At 42.0% G+C, this 16882-nt stretch overlaps 1 protein-coding gene across 2 annotated transcripts in view; it reads right to left on the reverse strand.

Moving 5' to 3' along the window:
• Positions 1 to 1160: 1160 nt before the first annotated feature.
• The window catches only part of SUGP2 (SURP and G-patch domain containing 2), a 56695-nt gene continuing 40973 nt past the window's right edge, over positions 1161 to 16882 (reverse strand). Inside the window, exons 5-11 of one of the 2 annotated variants that reach the window (XM_075315154.1) lie at positions 15793 to 16253; positions 11050 to 11161; positions 8494 to 8843; positions 8135 to 8208; positions 4821 to 4957; positions 4170 to 4295; positions 1161 to 2761 (exon numbers count right to left, since the gene is read on the reverse strand). In XM_075315154.1, the coding sequence (XP_075171269.1) occupies positions 2743 to 2761; positions 4170 to 4295; positions 4821 to 4957; positions 8135 to 8208; positions 8494 to 8843; positions 11050 to 11161; positions 15793 to 16253 (1279 nt within the window). In that variant the 3' untranslated portion in view covers positions 1161 to 2742. The remainder of the gene's footprint in view (positions 2762 to 4169; positions 4296 to 4820; positions 4958 to 8134; positions 8209 to 8493; positions 8844 to 11049; positions 11162 to 15792; positions 16254 to 16882) is intronic. The other variant, XM_075315163.1, reaches the window with a different exon arrangement.

The raw sequence follows: 16882 nt of genomic DNA on the forward strand, positions 1-16882 counted from the left end.
ACCACACACATCCCCCTCCTTCCTATTAGTCCTCATTAGGGGACACAGCTCCCGCCCCAGAGTGTCCGTTTGTCATTCTCTTGCTACTATATAGTAATTTCTTTTCCTTTGTGTCTTATTTTCCTGACTGTTTTCTTCTCCTCTACTTTCTCACTAAACCGAGGAGGCCGGATGTCAGCAGACAAGGAACAATCTGCTGGGGGAGGAAACAGTTTTTAGTGCTATGTAATATTTGTGTCATGAAAATACTATTAGTAACAAAACTTTTTATTGCATAGGTCTACACATTTTAGGGATCAAATCCCCTTCAGGTCAAGAAGGAAAAAAAAATAAATAAATAAAATCGACATTATTGTTGATTTTTCTTTCTTGTCCTGAAGGGGATTAGATCCCTGAAACATCCTATGAAATAAGAGAACTTTTAATAAACAATAGTATTTTCATTCGGCAGCAGCGCGGCCTTAACCCCATTTCTACTCTCCAGCACTGAAGTTTAACACACGTGGGGCTGCAGCAGACACCATTACTTTAAGCCTTCACAGGGGTTGTGTCTATCCCAACCCTAATAGGTGAGTGTAATTTTGTGCACTTTGCACTGTAACACCTGATATTACCCTATTTGCGCTCTTTTATCATCCGCTTTATATAGGCTTCAGGTGGCAGCAGACTATCCCATGGTTCTATGTCACCCAATGAAGACTAATGAGAAACCTTTTACGGTGAGTGCCAAAATTCTTTTTCTTGCAAACTCTTAAATTGTATTAAGATTTGTATTAATAGTTTTAATATTTGGACTTGACCTTCACCCGCTAATGTGTAGTATTGCTGTAGACTGCATAGTACAACTTTATAAGACCAATTCAAAGTTTTTACAATACAAAAGTGGCATAAACGTTTTGGAAATGTGGCTAACTTTTTGTGCAAAGCCAACCTTCGCAAAACGTTTGCGGCTCCTGGGTCATGCCTCTTTGGATCAGCTTCAACGATATGGATGGAGCTGGGGAGGCATGGGAGTTTTCACAACATCCCATCCAGTTCATGTGACTACGGATTTTTGCAACATATATACTAAGTGTCACGAGCCTCCTAATGAATTTGACATCATCAGTTTAAGTGCAATTTAACGTCTGCAATAAAATAATAAAAAAACAACAACTAGATGGACATTAACAATACTTTATTCTAGTTCTTCAAAAGAAAGGCATTCTATTCATAACTGTACCTTACCAAATAAACTATTTAAAACATTAAGAAATACAGACACCCTACTCTGTTTGGGGTAGCATTCTGGTATTCTGGTTCCAAACTTGGAGGAGGATGAGGAACTACCACCACAAATACCCTGACGTGTGTTTATTTCTGCTGATGGGCTGTCCAAAAAGCAAAGAGCTTTTGACTTATGATGTTATGTATTCTTGTGAAAAGAGTGTTCCTAACACAAGCGAGTTGGAATACACATTTTGGAAGTGTGAAGGAATATAAATATCTTAAAACTTGCCCCCCAAAATAAGTCCCACCCCAAAAATAAGCATTAGTGCATTTTGCAGGGCAAAAAATATTGTAAGATAGTGCCTTATTTTTTGGGGAAACATAGTATATGTCACTATAGTTTCCATATGGCATCTATTTTGATGTTGCAAAGTGCAAAAAAGTGTAATCAACGACCCTTTGTGGATGACTGCTGGGAAAGAAGCCAGATGGATTGCAAAGTGACTGGCTAACTGACTATATTGAATGGTTCAGTCGATATTGTCTGAGGAAAAAACAGATTCAATGATTTACATAGAAGTCCCAAAGTAAGTGTTCAGCTCAGAGCACAGGATAAATGTTAAGAGCATTATTGCAATATTTGGGACGCAAAATGAGCAACTCTATCAGTTCCCCAAAAAAATCTTTTATGCCAATAACCATATGGTATAAAGTGATAACACGGCAGTATTCCTTTGGACAGTAAGATTACAGCGATGACATTTATAGTTTGTTTTTTTACCTTTGCACATAAATTTGTAGAAAAGAAATGGTTTATACGTAGACATTCTGAGGGACAACTTTATTTTTCTACTGACAGAGTGTAGGCTTGTTTTTTGTGAGATGAGATGGCTTTTCAGCAATACCAATTTTACTTACATACAACTTTTTGATTGCATAAAAAAAAACCTAAAAACAAAAAAACAACTCATCCCTCTTAAACTGGCACCATAACTACTTCTATTCAGCACTAGGATCCTCTGCGTCAATGTTACTCTGCCACATTCATATTTGGCTCAGCAGGAGAAATGTTGTTTTTGCTGATACTAGGAGTTTGGCAGGGGTTATATTGCCAAGTACGGAGGAGCGGTGCCATTCTGGAAGGAGAGCATTCCCAACCCTAACCACTTGGGCCCATTAATAAAGAGTTGACCAGAAGCGAAAACCCCTTAAGGACATAAAATCTTAACAGTTTTTATAATCAGGTTATAATTGTAGGGATCAAAAGAAAATCTGCTATAAAAAAAAAAACAAAAAAACACTTACATTGTTCTTTAAACAGGTTAGTGAAATCATGCATTTGAAATGTGCCACAGGATAGGAAAACGTTTTCTAACATGGGTAACACTTCTATCCAAGCATATTAAAAAATAAAATAAAAACAAGAACAAAACCAGTTTGTAGGAAGATCATGAAGACACACCTTTTAGTCTGAAAACTATAGGGGTCCAACTTAAGACCCAAAATATACAGGAAAAAGACGCTTCATAGATTTCAGTAGTTTTCCAGTTTCCTGTGAAATGGGGGAAAAAGGGAAAAAGACAAAATTAAAATATTTGAAGACTTAAATGGCATGAAAATCACCATTTACATAAGAGGTCCAATGTAGCCTACAAGAGCTGCCTTACCATTAATGGCAAGCTCATGCAGAGTAATGCTAGGCGGTCAACGTGAAGCATTCTGCCAATAAAGTAAACTTCTTGCCATGAAAGTAATCACATGGGAAGGCACTGTGTGAAGTGGGCCAAATCATTACGGCCAACGTGATCAAAGTTTGAAACTGGAAACCGTTCAAAAGGAAATAAAATACACGGCTTGTTTCTAAATTCTTTTGATGGTAAAAATACAAAAAAAGAAGAATTCAACTGCCTTCAGAATGAGGAATCTTTTTTATGGCTTTAGTTTTAATTTGAAACAGTTTTATAATGGGAGGTATAAGTGTGGGAAGAATGGAAAATAAAAGGAAAATTCAATACAGTAATACTGCAGAAGATGCAAATATAGAAGGATGTCCTTCGAATCAGAACCACCCCTGCGATAAGGCAAAGTGACATGAGCTGAAAGTGCGAATCCCAATCATCCCCTCTTCCAGAGTCCATACACTGATAATCCAGTGATTGCACCTTGCAATTCACAGGATTTATCGTTTGTTAGATTGTCTACATGTTTAATAGTAAAATTTATTTTGATGTCCAACTTGAAATATAAAAGACCAAGCTTGAAGGCATACTCATGTATGGAAAGTCAAAACACGAAAAAGAGATGAAACTCAGCTCATGGCTGGAAACTGTACAAAGGGCAATTGACAGTCTTCGGCCCAAAGGCAATAAAAGTATGATTATGGCATAACACCAATATTCTCCTCACAATTATTTTTACATATTATCTAGCATAACCATCACAAACTATAAAGTCTCTGCCAGTTTAGTGACTGAACACATTATATGAAGCTGCTTGAAAGCACATGGAATGTGGTGATAAGTCAATGGGATCAATCCAACAAGACTTCCATAGTGCATGCTTGCGCAATGCTATGATTAAGTAGAAGGCAGCGAATTCAGCGCCACTTCTGAGTGGTGTGCACCTCTGTGCGCCGCGCCAGTCGGGAGTATAATTAAATTAACAGGTGTGGCCATGCGCTAGCTCCTCCCATTTTAGAAAGGCTGGATTTATAAATGGCGTGAAAATGCCAAAAGTCGTTAGCTTTTTGCACAACTCCCCACTGCGTAAAACTGTGGTGACCTTTCAAAGCTTGTACACCAGTTTTCTGGTGAACAGCTTTGATGAATCGGCCCCATTATGTTCACACTTCGTTTTCAGAAGGGTGTCCTCAATCTAGATCGTTCACTTCTTTCGAAAAGGATAGCACTATTTATGCATTACTAAAGACAAAAAAAGAAGTGAAAATTCTGCAAACTTACCTACTCATTTTGGGATTTTTTTGCTTGTACATTTGCATCATTCTTTGACGAAAAGCATCAAAGGTTGGAGGTTTGTCATCCTTCTTTCCTTCAACACCCAAGCCCTCTCCAGCAGAGACCGTGCCCCTAAAAAAAGTGGCATAAAACTTAAAAAACAGCCAGTAAATGGCTTTTTAACTTGGACTAACATTCTTTAGAAAAGTGTAGCTTAAGAGAAGATTGATGAAACAAGCTCATGTACAGCGAGCAAACGCGCTCATGTACAACGAAAGGAAATCCAAGTTAAATAATTTTTGGACAGGTCAATAAATGCCTTTGGCGTCCGTCATACAAGCTCTGCTGACGGATAAAGTGATCACTGGAAATGTAAAGACTCAAGTCACAGCTCATTTATATAAAAACTGATGTGCACACCTCGTGCTGGAAACCCAGTTTAACGTGCCCCTCATCTGAGGACAAAATATATTATAGGCCACAGAACCTGTGAGCCACCAGCCTAAAGTTTCCAAGGACGTTCATTCACATAGGAACTTAGTAAGAAAGGGTTCTTTGTAAAGTCCAGGCTGTGGTGAACTACATATGTCTAAGGCAGTGCAAAAATAAAATCTTGCTGATAGCAAATATGTACAGTGAATTTGTTGCACAACCTACACGTTTATAGGATTTTTGATGCCCGATCCACGATAACCAAGTCCATCACCTTCTTGCCAGCCCATCTTTTGCAACATTTGAAAACCCACATTCTGTTGGGTAAGCTTCTTATTGGCAAACTGTAAATCCACTGGTTTCTTAAGAAAGAAAGAAAAGGGAAGAAGAGAGTTAAGATGCGTTTAAGTTTGACACTTGACAACTCAGCACTTTCGCACAGCTGCCATTAGCCAAACATAGTTGAATAGGAACAAAAACCCCAAAAGTACTACCAAAAGGTAGAGCCATCGGTTGAGCAGCCAAGTCCTCAGTATAACTGTCTACCCATCATCAGTTCTAGCGAAGTCATGTCAATTACAGTAGATTGCCCACCCACAAATGCAGATCACCCTATAGTATTGGGACACATTTTAAGCACGGAATTCAGGTCTTTCATCCAGTCCCATTCCCACCGGTGTATAAAATCCAACCTTAGCCAGTCTGCCTGTACAGACATTTGCGAAAAAATGGATGGTTCCAAAGACCTCAATTTGAGAACGGTAGTGTACTTTGATGCCTCCAGTGTAACAAGATCATGAAATTTCTTCCCTTCCACTTTTCAATATTTCCACTCACCACTGATCGTGGAATATGTAGAAGTGTTTAGAAACCACAGCAACTCGAAATGGCAGACCATGTAAAGTTACATGGCGAAGTTACTGAGTGCTAAAGTGCAGTGTTCACAAAAGTCACCAATGCTCTGCTGACTCAATAACTGCAGAGCTCCAAACCTCCTCTGGTATTAAAATCAGCACAAAAACTTGCGCTGAGACTTCTTTGGATGGGTTTCCATGGATGAGCAGCTGCATGCAAGCATTACATCACAACGCACAATGCTAAATATCAGGGGGAGTAGTGCAAAGCATGCTGCCACGTGACTCTGAAGTGGTGGAAATATGTTCTGTGAAGTGATGAATTACACTTCTGTATCGAATAGTCTGATGGACGAGCCTGGGATTTGGCAAACGCCAGGAGAACCATACTTGCTTGACTGCACTGTGCAAACTAACGTAAGAAAGGATACTGCCTTGGGGCTGTTTATCAAAAGTTGACCAAGTCCCCTTAACTTTATTGAAGAGAAATTGTAATGATTCAGCATCCAAAGATTCTTTAGAAAATTCCAACTTTATGGAAACAGTTCGGGGGAAGGCCCTTTTCTGTTCCAAAATGACTGATATGTGCATTGGGGCACAAAGTCCAAAAAGGCATGGTTGGGCAATTTTTGAGTGGAGGAACTTGACTGACTTCATTCCCATTGAAAACCTCTGGGATAAATTAGAACGGAGAATACGAGCCAAGCTCTCTCTACCATCAGTGTCTGACCTCCCAATGCTCTTCAGGATGAATGGGAAAAACTCCCACAGTCACTCCAAAATCTTGTAGAGAAGTCTTTTCAGAAAAGTGAAAGCTGTTATAACTGCAAAGTGGGCATCCATTCCATATTAATACCCATGATGGAATGAGAGGTCATAACCTGGAAGTGTCATGGGGTTGCAATAATTTTGTCAATAGACCATGTGATTGGAAATCCTGTGCACTTGAAGTGATGAGAAATACTTATTGGTTGGGACTTAGAAGGGGGAGGGGGGAAGGCACCAGCGAAATCTCCCAGGATCACCCCTGGCACTTAAGGCAGTAGATGGTAGCAAAGAAGAAAAAGAAGTGCCAAATAATGGGGGGAGTCACCAAACAATCAATTTGTAGTAAAAAAAAAAAAAAGAAAAAAGAAAAAGATATAATTTTATTGGTACAAAACACATACAAATGCAAAAATGCAGTCAAGTATCAGTGAACAAACTTGTGCTATATAACAACCACTGAAACATATTAAAACCATATAAAAAGCATATACACAGCAATGGCCGGTAATTTAAATAGTATCCCACATTGTAACATTTTAGATGCAGCATCTGATGGTATTTAACTGGGGATTTGGTTGTCAAGCTGGGTCTTTGCCTCTGCATTTAAGCTATTGCAATTTGACTCTCTGGTTTCAGCCCACACTTGCATTATTGCTTCCTACATGCTTTGCTGTTTGGGCTATTAACTAAAAATCATTTGTGGACATACATATTGCTTATTCTAATGTACTATTTAGGTCTTTATTGCCTTTTTGTATATAGGCATTTCACCTATTCAAACCAGCTTACCTTTCTACTTTTGCTGGGTGAATTCTCTCCTTCCCCTGCCCACTTACATATTAGATATTTTTTTGATAAAATGTTACAATGTGGGATACTATTTCAATTACCGGCCATTATTGTGTATATGTTTGTTAAATGGTTTTAATGTTTCAGTGGTTGTTATATAACACAAGTTTCTTCACGGATATTTGACTACATTTTTGCATTTGTATGTGTTTTGTACCAATAAAATTATATATCTTTTTTACTACAAATTGATTGTTTGGTGATCCCCCATTACTTGGAACTTCTTTTTCTTCTTCGCTACCAAATACTTATTGTTGCACGTTTTTCTTTTAACATATTGCTACATATTGTTAAAATGGTTGTTTTCACTTTCCGAACACTTGGCCCCAAAGGCATTTATACATATAAAATAAAGACAGTAGCTACTTACCTTCCCAGAGTCTAGAGCTGGCTCTCTGCCATGGCTGGGGTCTCCATAAACCAGATGCAGCAGTGACATCACAATTACAATACACACCACTGGTGCAGGCAGACCATTAGTCCGGGGCCACATCGGGAACTACTGCGATCCTCCCTTGACACTCTGCTCACGCTGGCAGCACAGTAAGAGCCGAGCGTCAGTGCGACTGAGGTCCAATTGGACTACAGCTGCGGGGGAAGGGCCGGCACTGAGGAGGAGAGGGAGCAATTTATCTCCCTATCTCCTCAGTTGCCGGCTATTGCCATTCTCGCCCTGCACTTGCAGAACACCAAGGTACCGCGAGTGCAGTGCGATTTTTCTCTCGTCCCATAGACTTGAATGGGTGCGAGAGAAACAAGGATCGCATTGCACCCGCAGCATGCTGCGACTGTTTTCTCGGTCCGATTAGGGCTGAGAAAATAAATCGCTCATGGGTGCTGGCACACAGGCTAATATTGGTCCGAGTGGAATGCGATGTTTTATCACACTCCACTCGCACAGATTTTCATGCAGTGTGTCTTAGGCCTTAATCTCAGATGCTCGTACAGTCTAAAGATCTGGCAGAGAGCCAGCACTGGGCCACCCTACTGTGTTTATTTTACATGTATAAAATAATTTTCGGCCATGTTTTTGGAAAGTGGAAAAACACCTTGCTATGTCAGACATACCTTTTTCCGGTTGCGTCCACGGCCCCGACCCTGGTTTTGTGGGCGTTCATATTCAATACGGACTGGATCATGAACTATTAAAAATATAAAATAAAATTACAAATAATTCAAAGAAACTTAAAATGTCAATACAATTGAGAGAAGAGAGCATGTGACTGCTAGAAAACATCATTTTGTCAGTGCAATCAAATTCTTGAAGTCTGACATCCAATAATCCAGTAAAACCATAAGAGACTATAAGGACAATCTGTAAATGTAGTTAAACTCATAATTTCACTTAAGACCATACAAAGCAATCAAAAGGCAGTAATTAAAAAAGGAACTCACAAAAGGAATATAGAGAAAGAAAATATTCTTACCTTTAGGCTCTTCCACAAGACACATTCTTTTGGGTGGTAGCATGCCAACCTTGAGATTAGCGACTCTCTTTCGAGTTACAAGCGGTCGGGCTGGAGTGGGCATTTGGCTAAATGCAGCTACTGGGGTAACATCTGCACTTGGAGCCTCAGCAGCTTCACATTCTGCATCCATTTCCACTGCCAGTTCCACATCAGACTCATTTTGTAATTCCTCTCCAGTCTTTATGTTCTCTAAATCATTGTCATCTAGCCCAATTTCCTCATCAGATGCGACTACTGCTACTTGCTTGAACTCATTCACTTTAGTTTTATAGAACTTGTATGCAGCACTCTCCTTGTCACATAAAAACCTTCAAAATGGGGAAGAATAGTAAGCAATTTTATTTCATACACAAGAACATTTGTAGAACTGCTTAGAAGTATCTGAATGGGGGTTACCCTATGAACAAAGTACATTTTAATCAATAGACATTTAAACAATCAATCAATTCCACAACTGGATGTGGTAAAAAAAAAAAAAAACAACAACCCAAAAACAATTCCTGTGCAGAGATGATCTTATACACTACTCACAAAAAGGTAGGGCCATTTGGCTTTCGGGTGAAATGTCAGGAAGATCCAATGCCCTCTAACCTTAGCTTACTGTGACCTTCTCTAAACCTTTGAATGTACAGGTCCAACTGTTCAATGTTTCAGAACTTTTTGCACAACTTGCTGTTCTCCAAGAAGGAGCTTAATGGTAAAACTCACAAAAGGTGTTCGATCCATGAATCGCCTAATACTTTTCAGGGTTCCATTAGAATTGGAATTTAAACAGTCCACCTCATCATGCCATTGCGAAGCTTCAAGCAGGAGGTTCTCAGACAGAAGTGGCCACTGAGCTTAGAGTGTCACCAGCAGGTTGCAAAAGAGATGCAGAGAGACAGAAAGAGTCACACAGAGGCATAGAAGTGGATGTCCTTTGGCCACATCCCACACTAATGACTGCTTCATTGTGAACAATGCTCTTCAGAGACTGATGATGCATGCCACAAAACTGCAGCACAATTAAATGATGAGAGAGGCACCCAAGTGTCACGCCACACCATTAAAAACAGTTTAAATCAGCGTGGTCTGCGTGCTAGACAGCCTGCAAAAGGTATCTGACCATACCACCAGACATAGGAGCATCTAGGCTGGACAAGAGACTAGTGGGCCTCAGTGCTGTTCACTGATGAAAGTCGATACACACTAAGTAGAAATGGTGGCCGCCAATGATGTTGGAGATCTCAAGGAGAGCGCTATGCGTCAGCCACTGTTGTCACCAGACAAGCCTTTGGTGGCGGGGTTATTGTGGGCGGGTGTCTAGTCAATGCAGAATTGGCCTACACTTTGAGAATGGTATAGTGACAAGCCCCTACTACTTGAATAACATCATTAACCCAGTCATTGTGCCTCTGCATGAGCAACACAGGCCTAATTTCATGTTCCAACAATGTTCCACCTCATCGAAATTGCATCATTAGGCAATGGCTGCTGGAGACTGGAGTACCTCAAATGGCCTTCAATTTCTCTAGACCTGAATCCCACAGAAAACCTATGGGATCAGCTGAGTCATCGTGTAGAGGCTCATAACTCTGTACATCAGACCCTCACTGTCCTGAGGGCCGCCCTTCACATAAAAAAAAAAAAAAAAGAAAAAAAAAGTGGGATGCAATGTCTCAGCAGACAATAACTCGACCTTTCAACAGCCAGAAACGTTGTTGTCAGCTGTAATTGATGCTCAAGGCCATATGTCAAGTTATTGATACCCTGGTATAATTTGTGTGGGGGGGGGGGGGAAATTAACACCCTCCGCTGTCGGCTTTTGTTTCAATAAATTGTATTGAGGAAATAATCACTGCATGCTTCTAATTAAATGCCCTATTTTCATGATAAAATATAACCATGGCGTGAATTTTTGGCTTTACATAAATTTCACCAGAAAGCCAAATATCCCTAACCTTTTGTGAGTAGTGCATATATGTGCACCTGCCATGTACTGTGTAATGGCTGTGTCTAACCGTACAGGGACATGGTCTGATCATATCACATCTCCTATGCTGAGATAATCTTATATACAGTATGTGTCCCTGCTATGTACTGTGTAATGGCCATGTCTGACTGAACAGGGACATTGTCTGGTCATACCACATTTCCTGTGCTGAGATAATCTTATATATGTGTCCCTGCTATGTACTGTGTAATGGCTGTGTCTAACCGTGCAGGGACATGGTATGAAAATGACGTCTCCTGGCCAAGGGAAGAACCAAACGAGTATACAGGTAGGACAGCACGGGATCACAAACAAATGCTTTCTGTGAGGTAAAGCATTTCATGGTGTCTTTAAACAGTATTTCTTTAGCTTTGCTGTAGTGTTCCTTTTTTTAAAAGCAGAAACATTGTTTTTCTAGCCTACTCTTATAGGGTAGTATAGTACACTAAAAATATGCTATACATCTCTAAATAATTTAAAGTTCAGCCAGCACATTAGCCAAAACATTTTGACAGGTCACAGAATAATTTGTCCACTCTTACCAAAATTCTGGGTTGTTTATACTGTTCTCCATGCTAAATTGCTCTATTTCTGGTCCCATCTGAGCAACAAACTCAGCCAACTTGATAGCAGTGTCTTTTGTCTTTTCATCAACTATGGGGGGAAAAAAAGCCAAAAAACAAAAAACACCCACGAAAAGACAAAATTATATCAATAAAATAGTAAACAATAGAGAATGATCGTCCATACCTTTCACATGTTCATTATTACTGGGTGATTTGTTATTTAATGCTAAGGGCAAAGCAAAGTCAGCACTGCTGGCATTCCCATATATGTGAACACTATAAACCTGCTATACTGCTGATGTGGGGGGGCAACAAAAAGGAAGACACAACCATCTATATATATAATTGCCTTATTCTGTCTGTCTGTCTATCTGTCTGTCTGTCATGCTCCAAAATTGTGTCCTTACGGTGACACAAAGCTGATTGGCCGCTGGGCTCGCCATGGCCCCGCCCCCCCCACACCGATTGGCCGCTCGCCCAGGCTGCGCCCCCACACGGATTGGCCAGCCGCTCGCCCAGGCTCCGCCCCCCCCACAGATTGGCCTCTCGCCCCGGCACCCTGCAGGCATTGGCAATTCGGCCACGCCCCGCCCCCCTCACGCAATGCACGCTAGCTCTGGCCCCGCCCCCTCCCTCCCCCCGCGCATTCCCCGAACTGACACGGCTGTCACGGAGGTGAGTACTGTACTCACCCCCCCCCGCGCATTCCCCGAACTGACACGGCTGTCACGGAGGTGAGTACTGTACTCCCCCCCATCCCCCCCCCCGGCCCCCGCTCGCACGGGAGTGGTGTGGATACGTTGGTAACCATGCTCGCATGGTTACAAGCGCATCAAGGTCCTGCTGCGGCGGAAGATCCACACGCACACACACATCAGATCACTCACACACACCTCACACACACCTCACATCGCATCCACACACTCACAGCATCCGGCGATATCGCTTGCTTCTCGGCCTCGATACTGTGCTGTTGTGACCTTCCAGGACCTGACGGAGGATCACATGGCCAGAGGCATGTGATATCTCCGGATGTTGTGAGTATCAGCGCGTATGTGCGATATCGTCAGTGTCTGTGTGTGTGAGTGGATGCGATCGGGTGTGTGTGAGTGGATGCGATCGGGTGTGTGTGAGTGGATGCGATCGGGTGTGTGTGAGTGGATGCGATCGGGTGTGTGTGAGTGGATGCGATCGGGTGTGTGAGTGTCGGCAGAGGAGCACGGCGTGCTGGAGGAAGCTGGGAGCAGAGAGGCTGATCATGGGGAAGGCTGGGAGGGGGAGGCTGATGCTGGGGGAGGCTGGAAGGAGAGAGGCTGAGGCTGGGAGGAGAGAGGCTGATGCTGAGGGAGGCTGGGAGGGGAAAGCTGATGCTGGGGAAGGCTGGGAGGACGGACGCTGGGAGGAGAGAGGCTGATCCTGGGGAAGTCTGGGAGAGGGAGGCTGATGCTGGGGGAGGCTGGAAGGAGAGAGGCTGATGCTGGGGGAGGCTGGAAGAAGAGAGGCTGAGGCTGGGAGGAGAGAGGCTGATGCTGAGGGAGGCTGGGAGGGGAAAGCTGATGCTGGGGAAGGCTGGGAGGACGGAGGCTGGGAGGAGAGAGGCTGATCCTGGGGAAGTCTGGGAGAGTACCCGGCCGTGGCCACAATCAGATGATGGAGCAGCTCCGAAACTGAGCATTTCCTGCTGCTGCCGCCGGGACTGAGAGCAGCTGATCTACAGGGTGCGACTCGGACCTCGGCTAATCAGACATCGATGACACATCCAAATGATAAGCAGTATAGAAGTAGGAGACATCCTCTTTAACACTGGGTGCAGCACAACAAAGAGGATTTTTGGGACTTAACAAAATCTGTTGCTCATAGCCTTCATTGAGGAACACAGGAAACCATGGGCTGTATAGTGCTGACATGAGGAGGTTGACACTAAGAAACACATCTTAAAGAGAACCTACCAGCAGGATTGTCATATATAAAGTAAAGTCAGTGCTATACTGGTGCTAGGATGATGAATGCAAGCATATCTTTTGTTCAGAAATGGGATGTTTTATTTCAGAAATATGGGCAAGTAAAGTTCCAGCAATGCACCGTTTTTTGATTGACAAGTGCAACCGGAAGGGTATATATGGGTCGGGTCTAGCTTTCTATTACTGCTCCTGTCTGTCTGCGCCTTTACTTGCATATATTTATGAAATAAAACATCCAGGCTTTACTTTTATATATGAAAATCCTGGTGATTTCCTTCCTTTTAAAAGGAAGGAAAACAACAAAAATTCTCAGCAGACTCCACCTGCCAACTGACACCAAACTACTCAGTGAGAAGACAGAAGCAGAAAAACGCAATGAAAAAAGAACCAAAGAAGGCTGGGTGTAGTGTCTCCCAATGAAGGCTATGAGAAAGGGAATGTGCCATAAGTCCTAACTCATCTTATTCTATGGCATTTTATTGGAGACACAGGAAACCATGGGAAGTCCAAAAGAAGTCTTAAGTGTGGTAAAAGTATAAGAATGTACAAGGCAAATCCTTCAAGTTGTCACCCGAGTGACTACTGCTCACAACACTTTTTTGTTGAAACTTGCATCCATCGAGGAAATAGTGTGCGTGCGCGCAGAGGACCAAGTAGCAGTTTTGCAAAGATACAGAACAGAAAAGTGGGTACAGGATGCTAAACCACTGTCTTCAAGTGAAGGACAAGGAACAGAGAACAAGAGAGTGGCCAGTTCAGATACTCACCTAATGAATGCGACTGCAACGTCCATGAAAGTGAGAGCAGAGAAATGTCCAGGATTGGTTCAAAGGAGAACCCTAAAGGCATCAAGTACCATGTTGTGATGCCAAGGATTCCAAAGACGGCGATAAGGAGAAATAGTGAGACAAACCCTGAAGATAAGTCCTAATTTAAGTCTAGGAAGCCATGTTTCTTTGAAAAGCGTGGACATTGCCTTTGAGGGAACTGAGGACCAAACCAAACTCACGCCAAAAGAGTAAGAATGCAAGAGAAGCCATGGGAGAAAAAAAAAAAAAATAACCATAGGGATAAACTTTGTTTGATTCACACAAATGTAAAAATGCCTTCCAAGATCAATGGTAGATAAGAGATCGGGAACGCTTCTGCACTGTGTATACAGTCTGAACCTGAGCAGAGAAGCATGACATTTTTAGAACTATGGCTTCAACAGCAATTCCATTAAATTAAGTGACTGAATTCAGGTACATGAGGGAACCCTGAAAGGTCTGGTTGTAGATGTCTCATGGAGACTTCGGTTCAAGGAGGTTTGACCACTTCCAAGTACCATAATCTTCTGGGGAAGTTGAGGGCTGATTGAGACCCCTTCTGAATTTGATAGAGGTAGAGGGCAAAACAGATAAGCAAGGGAAAATTGGGAACATGAAATAGTCAGAGCATCAGACATAACAGATAGAAGGTTACAATATTTGAACACCAACCAAGGAAGTTTGCGGTTGTGTCTAGATGCCATCAAATCAACGTCTGGAGTGCCCCATCGTAAACAGATCAGATCAAAGTTGACGAGATGCAGGAACCTTTCTTCTGCTGTTAGACCCTCAGGACTCAAGAAAATCTGTCCCTCCGTTGTCCAATCCTGGCATATGGATTACTGAAAAAGCTGGAATGCTTTGTACCACCAAGGAATGAACCTGTGACTACTCTGCCATGGCTAGAAGACTTAAAGTCTTTGATGGTTGATGTATGCTACAGCGGTGGCGTTGTCGGACTAAATTCGAACTAGCAGATCCAACAGTTGGTCCTGCCAATGGAAAATGACAGACAAATAGCTCAGAGTTCCAGGCTGTTAATGGAAAGCAGAGCTTTGTGACTTCCACAGATGCTGCACAGGAAGCTACTGGACAAAGTAACTTCCAAACCAAGAAGACTGGAGTCTGTTGTCACAATCTGACAATTAATTGGAAGGAAGCAATGGCCAATACGAAAGAGGGGAAAGTCCTGCCAATAAAGCAAGGAAAACCAAAAGGCAGGGAAGCAAGATGGAAGTAGGATGAGCCTTCTAGACAGAATATGAAGACAGAAGACCAGGTTGATGCAGTAAATGCCAGCTAAACCTTCATATTTTATGGCAGATGATAGCTGTTTTATTCACAGTTCTTTTTTTCAGTATCTAATGCAAGTCTATGGGGGAAAGGTGCGCATAAAACTCAAGAAACTGACAGGTCGCAGATTTAAAAAAAAAAAACACACTGTAGGTCAGTGTGCGCTGTGGTCTGACAACTAAAAACCACAGTGGTCAAGAGATTTCTATAAATCCCATCCACTTTGCTGAACGCTAAGAGGACACTACTTTTTTTTGGTGCTGCCAATATATGCAACAAAAACAAAAAAAAAAAAAAAAAACATGTGGCAAATTAATGGAGAACCCCCCCCCCCCCAGAACTTACAGTATAGGTTTGATATTGCCATATACCGACTGGAGTAATCATGTTGCCAGGTAATTTTGAGTGTGTGTGTGTGTGTGTGTGTGTGTGTGTGTGTGTGTGTGTGTCCTCGCCATTTGAATGCACCTCTTTTATCTCCCAGTACATTATATGATAAAAATGAGTGGGGTCTTAAACTATAACTCTTCCTGTAAATACAAAATCCCTCAAATTGCTGTTAACAAAAACTAATGTTATGCAAAGACAGAAAAAAATTCAAAAATAAAAACCCCACTCAGAAGCAGACACAAAAAGAAAAAGAAATAACTGCAAACCTTCTACTGCGATTTGTTCTTTTTCCTTTGGCAATTCCTTCTCTTTCTGCACTTTAATCTCTGAGCATTGAGCTGGAGGTTCCTGTGATTTTACATCTGATTTACAAGAAGATTTTTCAGTCTTTGGTTCGGTTATTGGTATGAATTTAAGATCTTGTTTCTCTTCTTTGATAATCTCTTCCACTTTAACAGTAGGAGGTGCCTTTGCCTTACGGCTCTTAAGTTTCGCCTGCTTCCGCTTTCTTGAGAAGGCCAAGGTCTTGTAGAGCCTCTTCTTCAGAGTTTGTGCCTTCCGTGCATACAGCATTGCCCTCACTGACTCACAAGCCAACGCTTCAGGAGATCGCTTACATTTTTTTGTCTGTGTACTCTGTGTGTGTATCAGATCTTTGGAATTCTGAAATTCTCCGAACTTTTGTCGATAATATTTATACTCATGGCTTCCCTCATCAAACAAGAACCTGAGAAGAAAAAAAAAAAAAAGTTAATAAAACGAAGAAGTTAATTTTTTTTTTATAACGAAGGGAATTTTGTTTACTTACCGTAAATTCCTTTTCTTCTAGCTCCAATTGGGAGACCCAGACAGTGGTGTATAGCTACTGCCCTCTGGAGGCCGCACAAAGAACTACACTTAAAAGTGTAAGGCCCCTCCCCTTCTGGCTATACACCCTCCCGTAGGAGTACAGATTCCTCAGTTTTAGTACCAAAGCAAGAAGGAGGAAAGCCAATAACAGTTTCAAAAACAAATTCAATCCGATAACATGATCGGAGAACTTAAGAAACAACATGAACAACATGTGCACCCGAAAAACGAAACCCTAAGAACAAATAGGGCGGGTGCTGGGTCTCCCAATTGGAGCTAGAAGAAAAGGAATTTACGGTAAGTAAACAAAATTCCCTTCTTCTTTTTCGCTCCTAATTGGGAGACCCAGACAGTGGGACGTCCAAAAGCAGTCCCTGGGTGGGTAAAAAGATACCACATGAACGGGCTGTCAGACAGCCTCTTCCTACAGGTGGGCCACCGCCACCTGAAGGACCTGTCTACCTAGGCTGGCATCTGCCGAAGCGTAGGTATGCACTTGATAGTGTT

Source organism: Anomaloglossus baeobatrachus, chromosome 1 (genome assembly GCF_048569485.1).
Source record: "Anomaloglossus baeobatrachus isolate aAnoBae1 chromosome 1, aAnoBae1.hap1, whole genome shotgun sequence".
NCBI lineage: Eukaryota > Metazoa > Chordata > Amphibia > Anura > Aromobatidae > Anomaloglossus > Anomaloglossus baeobatrachus.